The following is a 13,755-nucleotide window of genomic DNA, read 5'->3' as shown; positions in this document are numbered from 1 at the left end:
TTTTGAAATAAATAATTGGGGAATACCTGTTTGAAATAAAATAAATTGATATTTGGAAAATAATTGTACGTTATGATTAGGTCATCTGTAAATTTGAAAATTATCGATTTATAATTGAACAATTGGAATATATATTTTCAAGCTTGTAAGTAACAAATAAAAATATAATCTCATCCTTAGAGAATGGCGCGAAACAAAATGAAGCTTCCAACCGAATCCGCGGTGAAGCGTAACGAAACGATATCGTGCGACGTTGTTTTGTACACGGGGACTCTCTCAACTTGTATTCTTCTAAGTTGGCAGCAATGGGATTTATACAGCGACCTACTTGGCGTACCTCGACCCTCAACATTGATTCGATGCAAACCAAAATTATTTTCCAACTGATTATACTTCGATGTATCGTATAAGATATACATCACTTCCGTTCTTTATTATTGTTACTGAATTTTTCTTCATCAATTATGCAAACAAATGGATGCATGCTTTGTTTTATAAATTAATAATTCAAATGAGTTATCGATTAAATTCGCAGAACGACAACGAACTAAAAACAAAATTAGTGACAATAATTGATCTGCAACAAATGCAACTAGATTTTTTTTGTTTTTTTTTTGAAATAAATAAGAAATTAACATATGGCGACATCTTTGAAACATACAGAAACAAATTTTCGTTTTCTTTTTAAATTAGTATCGATAACTCTTTCATATCACGAAGCGTTACCCGCCATTTATTTAATCGATATGAACATATCGATAATCGACATATTAAATTGAAAATCGATTGGAATGAAATTTTGTCGAGCCGAGCCTTCCCCTTCCCTTCCCTTCCTTTCAACTCGTCATTGTTGTGTATCATGAAACAACGATGGTTACAAGAAAATGGTGTTGCGATCTCGCGTCCCGTAGTCGCGCATGCGCACAACACGACGACAACGACTCTCCTCTCGGTGCATTCCACGGGACGTGTAAAAGCTTAACTCGATTATAAACAAAACTGTACCGATGTAAAATAGTCTCTGAGCGTTCAAATTAATACAAATTACGTTCTCACATAAATATCAACGAAATTACTCGAGACAAAAAGTATAACACACGCTTAATGTTAATTTTCTCAAAAGAAATTTCGAATTTCCCGCTATTACACTACTGCTGCGTATTGCGCAACCGGAAATAAAGAATTCTTCTTTACCGACTGTAATTAATTAAATTAGTTGTTCGAAGATTTATATTTTACCGCCTAACGCAAAAAATAAGAAGTGTTATTTTAGAAGCATATGAAGAGATAAAAAAAAAAGATGCGGAATAAAAAAGATAACAAAAACGCGGGAGTACCGCTTGAAATGCAGTTACGCGTACGCAAATACCAACAACAATATATAACATTCATGCATTCAGTGGAACATACAAAATATGTTAGATAGATATCTCTTTTACGTTAAGAGACAGAAAAAGAGAGAGAGAGAGAGAGAGAGAGAGAGAGAGAGAGAGAGAGAGAGATAACTAGCGAGTGTATTCAACAATCCCAGCATTACCCATGGTAACCGCAGTTAACGCAACAACCGATGCGCCACATACTGTCGCCCCCCACCACTCCTCTCCCGACCCCTATTTAGCTATCCCAAGCGGCCATAGTCGAGCGGCTAGTTCTACGTCGTTAAATAAACGTTTGGTATCTTGCTTTCTTCCCCTTCTTCCTCCTACTCCCCTTCTGCCCCGCTCTGACTCCTCTTTTTATCCTTTCGCTGGAAACTTCAATGCGTCCTCTCTCTCTCTCTCTCTCTCTCTCTCTCTCTTTCTTTCTTTTTGCCTCCATCTTTCTTTTTCTTTCTAGCGAGGGAGAGAAGAGAACACGAGCGCGCAACATGCAGTGAGCCGTATACAAAGGTCTGATTGCTGGACACCCGGTGAAATATGCCAGTCTCCACCAATAACCGGTATCTTTCTTTGCTTTCTCTATCTATCTCTCTCTAACTTTCGTTCTCCCACTGAACTCGCTATCTATCTATCTCTTTCTAACTTATTTATCTTCTTTACTCTCTCTCTCTTTGGGTTGCTGCTGCTGCTGCTGCGCTGAGAGAATGAGAAGAGAGTTATAAGAGCGGTAATCCGAGAGGGGAAGGATACGAGGATGAAAAGGGGGAGGAGGAGGAGGAGGAGGAAGAGGAAGAAAAAAGAAACTAAAAGAAACGATACTGGAGGAGAGAATGGTGGTGATGGCGAAAAGAGGCAATGCTGTGTGCATCGGACGGTGATATTACACCGATGACGGCACCCTTTCCTTTCCTTTCCTTTTCTTTCTTTCCTTCCTTCTCTTATAAACTTTATGAAATATCAACACACTTTCTCTCTTATCCTTGTCTCTATATTAAACTTTTGATCAGGAAAATAAACATCATTGGTTAATGAACTGTTTCCATTTATATCGCAACGTTTAATGCTCCGCGTAATTGGTGTGTACATATATATAAGATATTTAAAAATAATAAACATCTCTTTGACTTTTTTTATTCCTATTCCTTGTTCCTTTTCTATTTTTCTTTTGAATTGACAATGAAGTTTTGCTTCAATTGATGGTTGATAAACTTAACCTCATTTATCATCTCGTACCACAGGGAACCCGGACGGTTTTTGACTGCGGTTCCATGGATTAATTATTTAGGAATGCGAGTAAACCGCAGGAATGGTGGAAACGAACCGAGGGGAACGAATGCAATAATTATGGGGTGGAGGGGAGGGCATAATAAAAGGACCATTGATTTCAACAATTCTTTATGGAAAAAGAAAAATAATAATAATCGAGAATAAATATACCGTGTGTCGTGAAAATTGTAAAGGAGCCGTAAACATAAAAGAGACAGAGGTTGAGATTACCTGTCCTCCATCGAGAAAGCAAATCGCAGGCGCAGGTTACGTGGGTGTTTCGGTGTAAAGGTGGGAAGAGAGGAGAGGAGAGGACAAGAGAGGAGAGGAGAGGACAAGAGAGGAGAGGAGAGGAGAGGACAAGAGAGTGCATTGTAGTGGTGCGTCTTCGCTATTACATCCAAGGTTAACTCTTAGTGAGCGCAACATTTTTCTTCTTCCTCCTCCTACCACCCCACTTCTCCTTCTATATACTACAAGTGTTTTTTGCAGAGAATGTATGCAGTTTTCTCCTTCCTTTTGGGTTTCTCTCCTACTCCTACTCCTACTACCACCACAATCATTTACTTACTATATACACACAAATTTTTATTGTAATTTCAGATACTTCGATATATATTATTTTATGCAACTAATTCCCTATACTTTGTTTTTAAAAAACCATCTAAAACATTTTCAAACGAGACAGGGAAAAATGAAAACAACTGCGTAACATGAAAAAACATAACGGAGCATAGACGCGCATGCGCGAGCGCTAACGTTTGTAAATACCGATAAGTAAGAATTGTAAATGTATATTTTATCTTAACGGCCCTATTAGATTACGGTCGAACACAATGAAAGATAAAAAGCATATACACGCACGGTGATTTTATACGTTAACTTTATCAAACGAGACATTTATCCTACAACGTAATATTACGTACGATATATCACGAACTCCTAATCCTTCATGCGTGTACTTTGAAAAGGTTACGTTTCTAAAATCTTCCATTATAAGCTGCTAACAAATAAATCCATACGAGATAAATCGATCATCTTTCTATCTTACTAAGATACAATAGACGACTTAATGCATATTTCTTAATGCATTAGCACTCCTACGTAAAGTTACTTCTCTAATAAACGCGCGGAACCATTAATAAGCTCTGACGTCATCTCGAAGAAACGCATCAGCGCAATATAATAAACGCAAAAAAAAAAAGGAAGAAAAAAAAACAGCTAGATCTTCTGCGAGATGCGCAAGCAGCAGTAGGTAGTTATCTCATCACTAAATCTGAACGAAAATCTTCCTCCCGGAGAGATATTTAAAGTGAAACGATGCTAACAATCCTACGCTATATATATATATATATATATATATATATATATATTTGTATATACGAAAAGAGAGGGAGAAAAAGCGGGAATTTTGAATAGCTCACGAAACGGGCGAATAATAATGAAAATAAATTGGAACTGGCCGTGCACACAAAGGGGAGGCGCGATAATATTAATTTACATGAATCAATGGGGGGGCACAAACGTTGTTGCTTTGAGTTAGGTCGAGGCCGAGTGCCCGCGGGGGGCAGCAAATATTCAAACGCGAATGCTCAATTTCTCTCCCTTGCCCCTGGCTCTCTTCTTCCTCCTCATCCACCCTCTGACCGCTTTGCTTCCCCTAAAGCCAGCACCACGGGTGCAGCACACACAACCGTTGGTTCTGGCTGCTGCTGCTGGTTGCTTCGCCTACAAATTTTCGCATGGATCACACGCATTCGGTGTGTCGCGCGTGCTCGTCAATCCATGTGAACTTCTCTCTTGCGGTCGATACCATTTTACCTCGCAACCGGCGAATGCCAACCCACCGTCGACCGAGCGCGTTAAACCTCCCTTCCTCTCCACCAACCCTTGTCCTTACCCTACTGCTCCTACCCTTCATCGCTTTCCCTTCGTCCCTCATTCGTGGTCCCCACACCCCGCTCACCATCAACATTCCTCCCACTACCCAGTTAAAGTGCAGCCTTCCCCCTCTCCCGCAACACCGGAACATCCTCTATCTCCGCCCACTGTGCGCTCTACGCGCCTCTTCTCTGAAGATGTATCCTTTAAAACGACCGATTTAAATTTCCACTGCTTCTAGCGAGAGAAAAAGAGAAAGAGAACAAGAGAGAAAAAGAGATATTGTGAAAAACCGTAAAACGTAAAAATAGGACATACTATTGAATTGTATCTATAGAAAAGATAAAACTTATGTTGAGATCTTATACTATATAGTATACATATATTTTTCTATACATTCTTCTAATTTTTATATCTTTCTTTTTAAAAATATACGTTATTGTTATCTCAATAGTTATTTTATCCATATCAATGATTTATTATTCCGTTTAAAACAATGTGACGTAAAAAGAAAACGTTGAACGATATTGCGAAATAGGGGGAGAGGGGAAAAAAGTATCACTATACTTGGTTTTTTTTTTTTTACGTAAGTCGGTAACTCATTGATTTATCGTAACAAAGATCGGAAACTCCAATTGGGAAGACATTTTTTTTTTGAGACATAGATTGAATGAAATGTAAGAAGGGCAAAAGAATAAAATTTCATAATAATACGAATGTAGGAAAAAGTGAATGAATAAAAAAAAAATAAAAAGAGAAAGATGGATTAAAAATAAAATAATAGAGAGAAAAAAATATATAAAATCGGAGTAGGAAACGAAAAGAGATTGCGTGAAAGCTATGAAAAGGAAGAGAGAGAGAGAGAGAGAGAGGGAGTGTAGTTGGAGATAGGTGGCGGGCAAGAAGGGAGTACCGCAAAGATGGCCGTTACAGGCGAAAACAGCGCCGTCTGGTTAAATTTTTTATTCCCGCCGACTTCACTTACGGATCTCATATATGAATTTTCAGCAAGATAGGTTAGAATTCTTGTTAATATACGCATTTTCTATGAAACTAAACAAATTCTTGTTAACCTAATGAATATTACAATTAAGATAACAAATAGCACCTGACATATGTTAAATATTACAATTTGAAAATGTATATGAAGAGTTAAACTAAATATCAAACTGTTATAATAGTAAACAATTTTTTCAAATATATAAACATCTTATTACTTAACGTTTAATGTATAGAAAATAATATTTTTTCATATATCACTAATACTCACGTTATAAATAAATATATGTATTAAATATTATGAACACTGCATAAGATTGTATAATTTTCTGGGATCGATTAAAGTAAGTTGAAATAAAAATATATTATACAGTCTTAATAACCTATGTTTATTGTTTCTCAAACTTATTTACCTTTTATGACATTACAATGTACCACATTATATACCATAGTTAGCAGAAAGACTTTATATATCAAATATGTTGCTCAATATGTTGTAAAACTAATGAATACATCACTTCAATATACGTAAATTAATAAACTCATTGTGAAAAACATAGACAAAAGATATAATTAAAAATAATTATATCATATGAATAATGACATATTTTTTTCCAATGGAGTTGAAAGGAAAAGTACGGTAACACTTAACGCACACATTTCACTAATTTATATTATTTGTAAACTGTTTTGAAATAATATTTATATATATAAAAAAAAAAAATAATCCAATACCAACTGTTTTATATTCTTACAAGAAAATAGTGTTCATAAAATTACTCACAATTTGACACAATGAATCAATCAAAGTAGTATATCCGCGTGAAAAGAACTTTGAAATAACAGTGAGAACAATTCTGCTATTATAAATAACACAATAGACAATAATTATTTGTAATATGTACATTGAAAATATTTCAAGTTGTAAGTATATAATGTGGTTGACCTGCCCTCGCTCACCATTTTACCAGCCATTGTTGCCACCATTACGGAATAGAAATCGTAATTAACAGATATATTTTGTCGAAATCTTATCTTCCTAATAATCTACAATATTTGTTTAACAAACTAACCGATAAAAGTTCAATGTATTAATATTTCAAACGTTCTTACAAACTTTTTTGGTTATAGAAGGCATTTGCAAAAAAAAAAAAAAGTTTATACGTTACCGATAAAGAAACTATTCAAATAATAAAAGATCGAACAATGGTTAATGAATAAATAGTTAATCGTTGATACGTAACAAAAATATGTAATGTTAAATAAGATTTTAATATCATCTAAGATATTGTTCGTTAGAAAATCAATGTTCCCAATTAAAAAGCTATTTAAAAATAATATTAAATAATGGTGAATTATGAAATAATGCAATTACAATTTCTAAACCGTTCTAATGTATTAAAAATATCGAAAAAAAACCATCGCTTACCTTAATATGACAGGAATACAGAAGCTCACTCGAAACTTAGATGTAAACACAAGCATTTTTTAACCGAACTAACACCAAGGCAGCTTAAATAATCAAGGAGAAAACACTTTTTACATCGTGGACGACGTTATTTCACTATCCTAAATTTTATTACGTTATTAAATACCGGAATAAATATAAGAATTCGCGATCTCTTCGGAAAACATCCATCGAAAACTAAAGATGGCAGCCATTCTTCTGTACAAAACAAAGGTTTACATCCACGGACTCGCAAGCAATGAAGCCTCGAACCCAAAAGCTTCCGGCGCTATTGTCAGCGCGCCAATTTCAATTTGACCAACTTTTAATTCTTATTTTCATGTTAATACGTCTACTTGGTATCTTTTGACACTTTTCAATAAATATATTGTAACAAAAATAATCTATAATATAATAAATATGATTTGTATTAACTAATATTACTTCGATTAAAATATAGAAGATAATTTTGTATTAATACACATTATTACTCGTAGTTGGCGTAACGATCGATTGTATCTAACAAGGTGCCATCTACCGTTCAACTGATTAAACTTGATCAAGATGACAACTTACAGAAAATTACCATAAAAATTAAGAGAACTTTTTGTACATTTCAAAATTGATGAACTTTCTGAATAAAAACATATATTCTTTGTACATTCTTATAACTTTTTTGACTTGATACTTGAAGCCTTTAACATTTTTCTCTGTGTAAATTATTATATTAATAAAAACCAATATCCGATAGTTGTCATTTAAAATACGTCAAAAGGGGTTGGTAATTCTGCAAATGTTGCTATATACAAACCGAACTTTCTACTATACGATCGACTGTTGCTTAGGTTATTGATTTCTATGTTATGATATATGTTTAATAAAAATTGATATCTCTCTAACACACAATATTTGATAATATTCTAAATGGGATGAAAAAATCAGCAAGAGGTATTGTTATTTCATTTATACACATTATCTCTACAAATTTCTTGATCCCATGTCAATTTAACATTGAAGATTTTAATTGTCAATATTTTATTAGAAAAATATTGTAACATTTTATGTATTATTTAAATGTGCATGTATTTTCTTTAGTATGGCTGATGCTGATCCACAATTGAAACGCCTTTTACTTCCTGCTGAAGAAACTCTCTTTGAACAGCTGTTAAGATTTGGACTTTATGTCGGAGCAATATTTCAAGTTATATGCATATTAGCTATAGTTATTTATCAAGCAGGTCCCTCTGATGGGGCTGCTGCATTAAAGGTATATTTCGAAATTTTATTAGATCGTCCAATAATTATTTAGACAAAAATTACACGAACTTATTGGACAATCTAATTGGTTCTATATTTATTATACATGATAATAATAATAATTATAGGATGATCCAAGTGATGTTGAATGTTCAGAAAATAGTCCACAAGTTACTCCAAGAAAACCTCATCGGCCACGAAAGCAAGAAAAAAAGAAGAGACGTTGAAATGATGAGAAAAGAAAAATATACTATTTATCTTCCATATGTATATATGGGATGCAAGTTAATTAAATGTTCAATATAAATGTTCCAATATTTCTAAGAACTCATTTTAATATTTATCGATTATATACTCGACAATTAATCTCTCACATAAGTATTTTAGAAATTGTAGAAATTATTTGAGATATATTTATTTTAAGTTGATATTTATAATGATTTTTTTTTTATAATTATATTATTGTAATAAGAATTTAATAAAAAATGGAGACTGAAAAGACATTACTGCGTTTCTTTTTTTTTTTTCAATAAGAGATTCTATAAGTTTAAGAAAATATAATGGAAAGGATATTATAATTAATTATTTGTATTAGCAGAATTTTTCAAACAGACATTCGAGTCAAATCAAAACTTACATTCTCAATATATTTGGTTAAAATAATTATTTTATATTATTAAACGATTTTTATTATTCTAATGAACATAAATTAATTTTAATTTGACAAAGTTTAAGCTTGTATTATTGTTTAATATTAAATATCATTTTGATTAACGTAGTGTGTTCAGTTTTGTATTTGACCAATGTGGACATTATGCGTCACAAATAAAAAAAAAAACATGTTTACACATTGTTGTAATATGAATACATTCATGTAAAGTTGTCACAAAACGTAGTTGACGTTTAAAAATTATTCAAAATAGATTTTATCTTTTTCTTTGATGTATATAAATTAATATATTAGATATGTTACATTTACCGAATACTTTATCACCGCAAGAAATATTAGCAGAGGTTAGGAAATTTATTTCATCGGCTGTCAGACCAACTCACAATACAAATACACTTGATGTAACTAGAACAGCATTGTTTTTACTTAAAAATCTTCCTGCTGCAAGGGATGCAGTACTTGAATATTTTTGCAATGTATTTTGTATTGCAGTTAGTAAATATGTCCGACAAATTGAGGTAAACAATAACAGTATTGTCATTGATAATTCTTGATTCAGTATCACCTAATTTTAATATTTTACAGACAAATCAAAGCACAGTTATATCTGAGGAAAGTATCATTGCAGAAATTTATTCTGTATTGAGTAATTTCATTCATGGAAATCCAGAAGCATGGGCACCAATAATATCAGCATGGTCTTTAGAATTACTTGGTAAGTACCAGTTGAATTTTCTATTCTACCATTTTTCTTTATAATCTAATTGTTTCATATAAATAGGTAAATTATCATCAGAATATTCAAAACGTGGCAGTTTATCACCTAACTCTGGAATCAACGATTTCTTACAACAATGGATGTCTTGTCGTACTACTCGTACATTGATCGACATCACAGCACAATGTCTTCAATGTCTTATGAATTCGGATACAGAATCTTGTATTAAAGCATTACTGGATACAAGTGTATTACATAGTCCACATTTTGATTGGGTTGTTGCTCATGTTGGAAGTTGTTTTCCAAATGTTGTTATTACCAGAGTATTATCTTGCGGATTGAAAGATTTCTGTGCAATGGGTTATGAAGATAACGTAAAGAATCCAAAGTTGAATTCAGTTGTTGGTATTCTAGGACATTTAGCTGGTAGTCACTTTCAAGACATTAGAACTGCACTTTTGGATTTGTTTAAAGTAAGATTATATGAATAAAATCTAATAATAAATAAAAATGATTAGATGTAGTAAGTAACTTTGAATTGTTTTTCGTTACAGTGGAGTTTGGATGAAAGTGTAAATGTCGATGAAGACACGAGACAACAAAAATTAGCTACGGTACCATTTCTTTTAAATTTAGCTTCCCTTTCTCAAACTTTGTTAAAAGCGATAACTAGTGATATTTCACAAATATGTAAGTAAGATACGTAAAATACTACTTTGATAGATTGATAAAAGTATTATAAAAAAAAAAAACAAAGTAATTGTAAATTTGATATTTCAGTAAATCCCGATGTGATTCCACGACTTGCTTTATACGCCTCAGATTGGTGTAAATATTTCAATAATCAACCGGAGGCATTGATTGATTTAGCTGTACATTTAGCGTTGGGTTGCGAACAAGGAGCATCTCAGATAATAATTGTTCTATTAGATACTAGTTTGAATACAAGCAATGTTGGATATCACAGTGTTAATGCAACTCAAAGTGTCAAGAATGTATGTCGTGAAATATTAGAGTTAATGCTAGAAGAAATAAATTTAACTTTAAGGACACATAACGTACAGTCTGCAAATATTTCTCTTTTAAATTCCATCAAACAAGAGTTACCTGTGATAATACCATTACTTCTAAATAGAGATCCATTGCGAGTTCAAACAGCAGTGAGATTATTGTGTTTTATCGGTGGACAGAGTTCTAACATTTTAATATCTGCAGCATCATTTATGTTGGTAAAAGCACAAACGACATTTCATTTAGCCGCATTGATACATCTTATTTCTAACAATTCTATATTGTTTCCTATAAACAAACCAGAAAGCGAAACTATGTTTGCTAATCATGGTTATTTTACGCAAGTAGTAGAACAAGCACTTCGAGAAATTCATTATAAGAGTCTTACAGAGATTCAAGAGTCAAGACAATTATTTGAAAATCTTACGATATTATTAAAGTAGGTATATAAAGTAAAGATTATAACGTAATTATCTAGGAATTACGCATGATACAATATGGATTCATGTTCATTACAAAATAATTATCATTAAATGCAAAACTTATTTTGTTTCTTCTTTTTTTTTTTTTTTAGGTGGGAGAAATCTAACAGAGTTGTAGTATTTAGATCGAAAATGGTAACTAGAGCCATCAAATCGAATTTACTTCAAATTTCTTCATTATTAACGAAAACAGATAATTTTGATTTAGCTAGTGACATAGCTGGAATGTTAGCTTTATTAAGTATGCCTGGGAAAGATTATTTTGTACCAAACATTGAACTTGCATTGAAATTAGTTAAAGCAATATTGGAATATTTTTTTCTATGTATAGCAGAAGAAGGTAATTTATTTATTTATCAAATGAATTATATTATTGTATTACCTGAATATTGATTTTCATTTTCATTTATAGATATTATAAAGAAAGAGAAAGGCATCAAAATAGTTTGCCATTTGTTAAAGGATTTAACATGTTATTCTCAGTGTGCACGAGTTTTAGCACTCAGAGATATTTTGGTACACTGTATTAATAATGATCCAGCTAAATATTTTGGTGCAAAGGAAAAATTTGAACAACAATTTGAAGAAATGTTACTGCTACATCAAAATCATAAACAGGTTAATAATATCATTTTGTAATTGTTCAATTAAACATGTTTCTAATATTTCTCTTCAAACTACAGGTCACAAGTACGATGCTAGCTCAAAGAAATTCTTCTGTATTTCATGCTGGTGTAATAGGTCATGGTCCAAGAAGACCACCACCAGAAAATAATCTCGACAAAGGAATTATTACTATAAATAAAATGTTATTAATTGATGTGATAAAAGCTTGCTGTAGCAATCAAGAATCAGAACAATATCCTGTTAATTTAGATGCATTAACAATGGTTAGTTTATTATTGGTTGAATTAGTATCACCCGATGTTATGTATAATGGTTTACCCTGGCCTGATGAAGAATTTACCAAAGTACGTATTTTATTTTGAAAATCTACTACCCCGACATATTACAAAATTACGAAGAATATTAAACAATTATTACAGGTTACTGTAGAAAGAGATTTACAAATTCGTCGTACGTTCAAAGATGTACCCCTTTTATGGACACTGTTGGAATTAACAGCTTGGTACAGGCCAGCATTAGCATATTGTTCTGTTTTGTTAAGAGGAATAGCAGCTACAGTTATGGCTAATTGGAATATTGAAGAAGGTGTTGCATTATTAAATGTTATGGCGCTTGGACAATTGTTACCACCACCGTTAGCAAGTATCAGAGATATTTTACCTGTTCTAGAACCTAATCAGGTATGCACATACACATTTATTTTGGGTCAAATGTATGAATATATATATATATATAAATATTGTTTCTTATTGTTTACAGATAAATACCGTTATGAGAGAATGCGTATGGGCATACATGAGAGAGAATGTTCCATCACCGGCATTATTCACTCGAAATGAAGGATCTAACATAGCATGGAGAGATACCGATACTTCGATTCCAAACACACGTTTCATTGAAATACTTCGTTTGATTTTACTCGCTAACATTCACAATTTAGGTCCACTTTATTCAACATTGTTTTTTAATGAACACAAATAATAATAATAATAATGATAATAATAATAATAATGATGATGATGCAAAAAAACACCTTTATATTTTATCGAATACAATTACTTTTGTAAATAATCGAATTATTTATTTTTGAGAATATAAACAAGAAATGAATTGAACAAAAAAATAATTAATAATAGAAAAAGGAAAAGTTTGGATATAAAATGTGCCTTTGATGAAAAGAATTGAATACTTTTATATACTATATATTCGCGTTAATACAATTTAGGTATTTTCAATATACCAATTTCTACATTGAAATTTTAATAACAGTAGGTATATTATTATTAATAACAACACTATTATTACATACAAAGTAGAAAAGGACGTTTTCACACATTATAAAATAGAAATGAACCTGCTTTTTTTTTTCTTTTTCTTTTTTTTTTGGAGCTTTTTTTTCCCCATTTTTTTTTGCCAATATTTTATATACGTATATATATATATATATCTATAATAATAATAATAATTTGCTAATTCGTTCATTAATAATATATATATATATATATAAAACTAACACTCGCTTATAAGTATTAATAATAATAATAATATGTTGTATCATCATTGATACATCACATCTCACATTCATACTCTTTATGATAATTAACAAATTGCAATATTTGTTTTGACATTGATTTAATATTATAAATGAACTTAACGAACAAAAAGAAGATAATTATCTATTCTATAAATTTTTTTCTTTTGTTGTTGTTTATAGATAGGAAAAAGAAAAAAGCAAGGAAGACAACAAAAAAATACAACTTTGACTTTTTATAAAAGTACATTGTGCTAAATACAACATTGAAGAAATTAAATTGTGTGTTATATCATTTTAATAATACAGGAATGATGTATATTACCTATGATGACAGTTGATTGCTGTACGAATTTTACCCTAGGTGGGTGGTCTCGTCCGAACAAAATGATTACGTAATTTTTTTTTGTATATATATATGTATGTATATATGTATACACTTAAATTCATATAAACGTTACGAATCCGAATCGTACACGTCTGGAGT

At 31.7% G+C, this 13,755-nt stretch overlaps 2 protein-coding genes and 1 long non-coding RNA gene across 4 annotated transcripts; all 3 read left to right on the top strand.

Moving 5' to 3' along the window:
* Positions 1-1,549: 1,549 nt before the first annotated feature.
* Positions 1,550-2,509, top strand: LOC107071565 (uncharacterized). The gene is made up of 2 exons (XR_001476473.2): positions 1,550-1,939; positions 2,083-2,509. It is a non-coding gene; the product is annotated as an uncharacterized LOC107071565 (long non-coding RNA).
* Positions 2,510-7,759: 5,250 nt separating this feature from the next.
* Positions 7,760-8,732, top strand: LOC107071564 (protein MANBAL). Its single transcript, XM_015330665.2, has 3 exons — positions 7,760-7,920; positions 8,068-8,239; positions 8,358-8,732. The coding sequence occupies exons 2-3, from the start codon at positions 8,069-8,071 to the stop codon at positions 8,454-8,456; spliced, it is 270 nt and encodes an 89-aa protein (XP_015186151.1). The 5' UTR covers positions 7,760-7,920; position 8,068; the 3' UTR covers positions 8,457-8,732.
* A 297-nt stretch (positions 8,733-9,029) lies between these two features.
* On the top strand, positions 9,030-13,548 carry omd (integrator complex subunit 5 omd). 2 transcript variants are annotated; one of them, XR_016176317.1, is made up of 11 exons: positions 9,030-9,417; positions 9,485-9,614; positions 9,681-10,090; positions 10,172-10,307; positions 10,398-11,067; positions 11,203-11,450; positions 11,523-11,728; positions 11,794-12,081; positions 12,157-12,417; positions 12,497-13,005; positions 13,452-13,548. XR_016176317.1 is itself a non-coding variant. In XM_015330712.2 (10 exons), the coding sequence occupies exons 1-10, from the start codon at positions 9,196-9,198 to the stop codon at positions 12,716-12,718; spliced, it is 2,793 nt and encodes a 930-aa protein (XP_015186198.1). In that variant the 5' UTR covers positions 9,030-9,195; the 3' UTR covers positions 12,719-13,548. The 2 variants fall into 2 exon arrangements, 1 of the variants encoding a protein (XP_015186198.1); XM_015330712.2 differs by having other exon boundaries at positions 12,497-13,548.
* Positions 13,549-13,755: the final 207 nt, after the last annotated feature.

The sequence above is a fragment of the Polistes dominula genome, unplaced genomic scaffold (assembly GCF_049000335.1).
Source record: "Polistes dominula isolate Pdom_NZ unplaced genomic scaffold, Pdom_raw_medaka contig_84, whole genome shotgun sequence".
In the NCBI taxonomy this organism is placed as follows: domain Eukaryota; kingdom Metazoa; phylum Arthropoda; class Insecta; order Hymenoptera; family Vespidae; genus Polistes; species Polistes dominula.
Note: the sequence above shows the minus strand (reverse complement) of the source record. Positions and strands in the feature narration are given on the sequence as shown.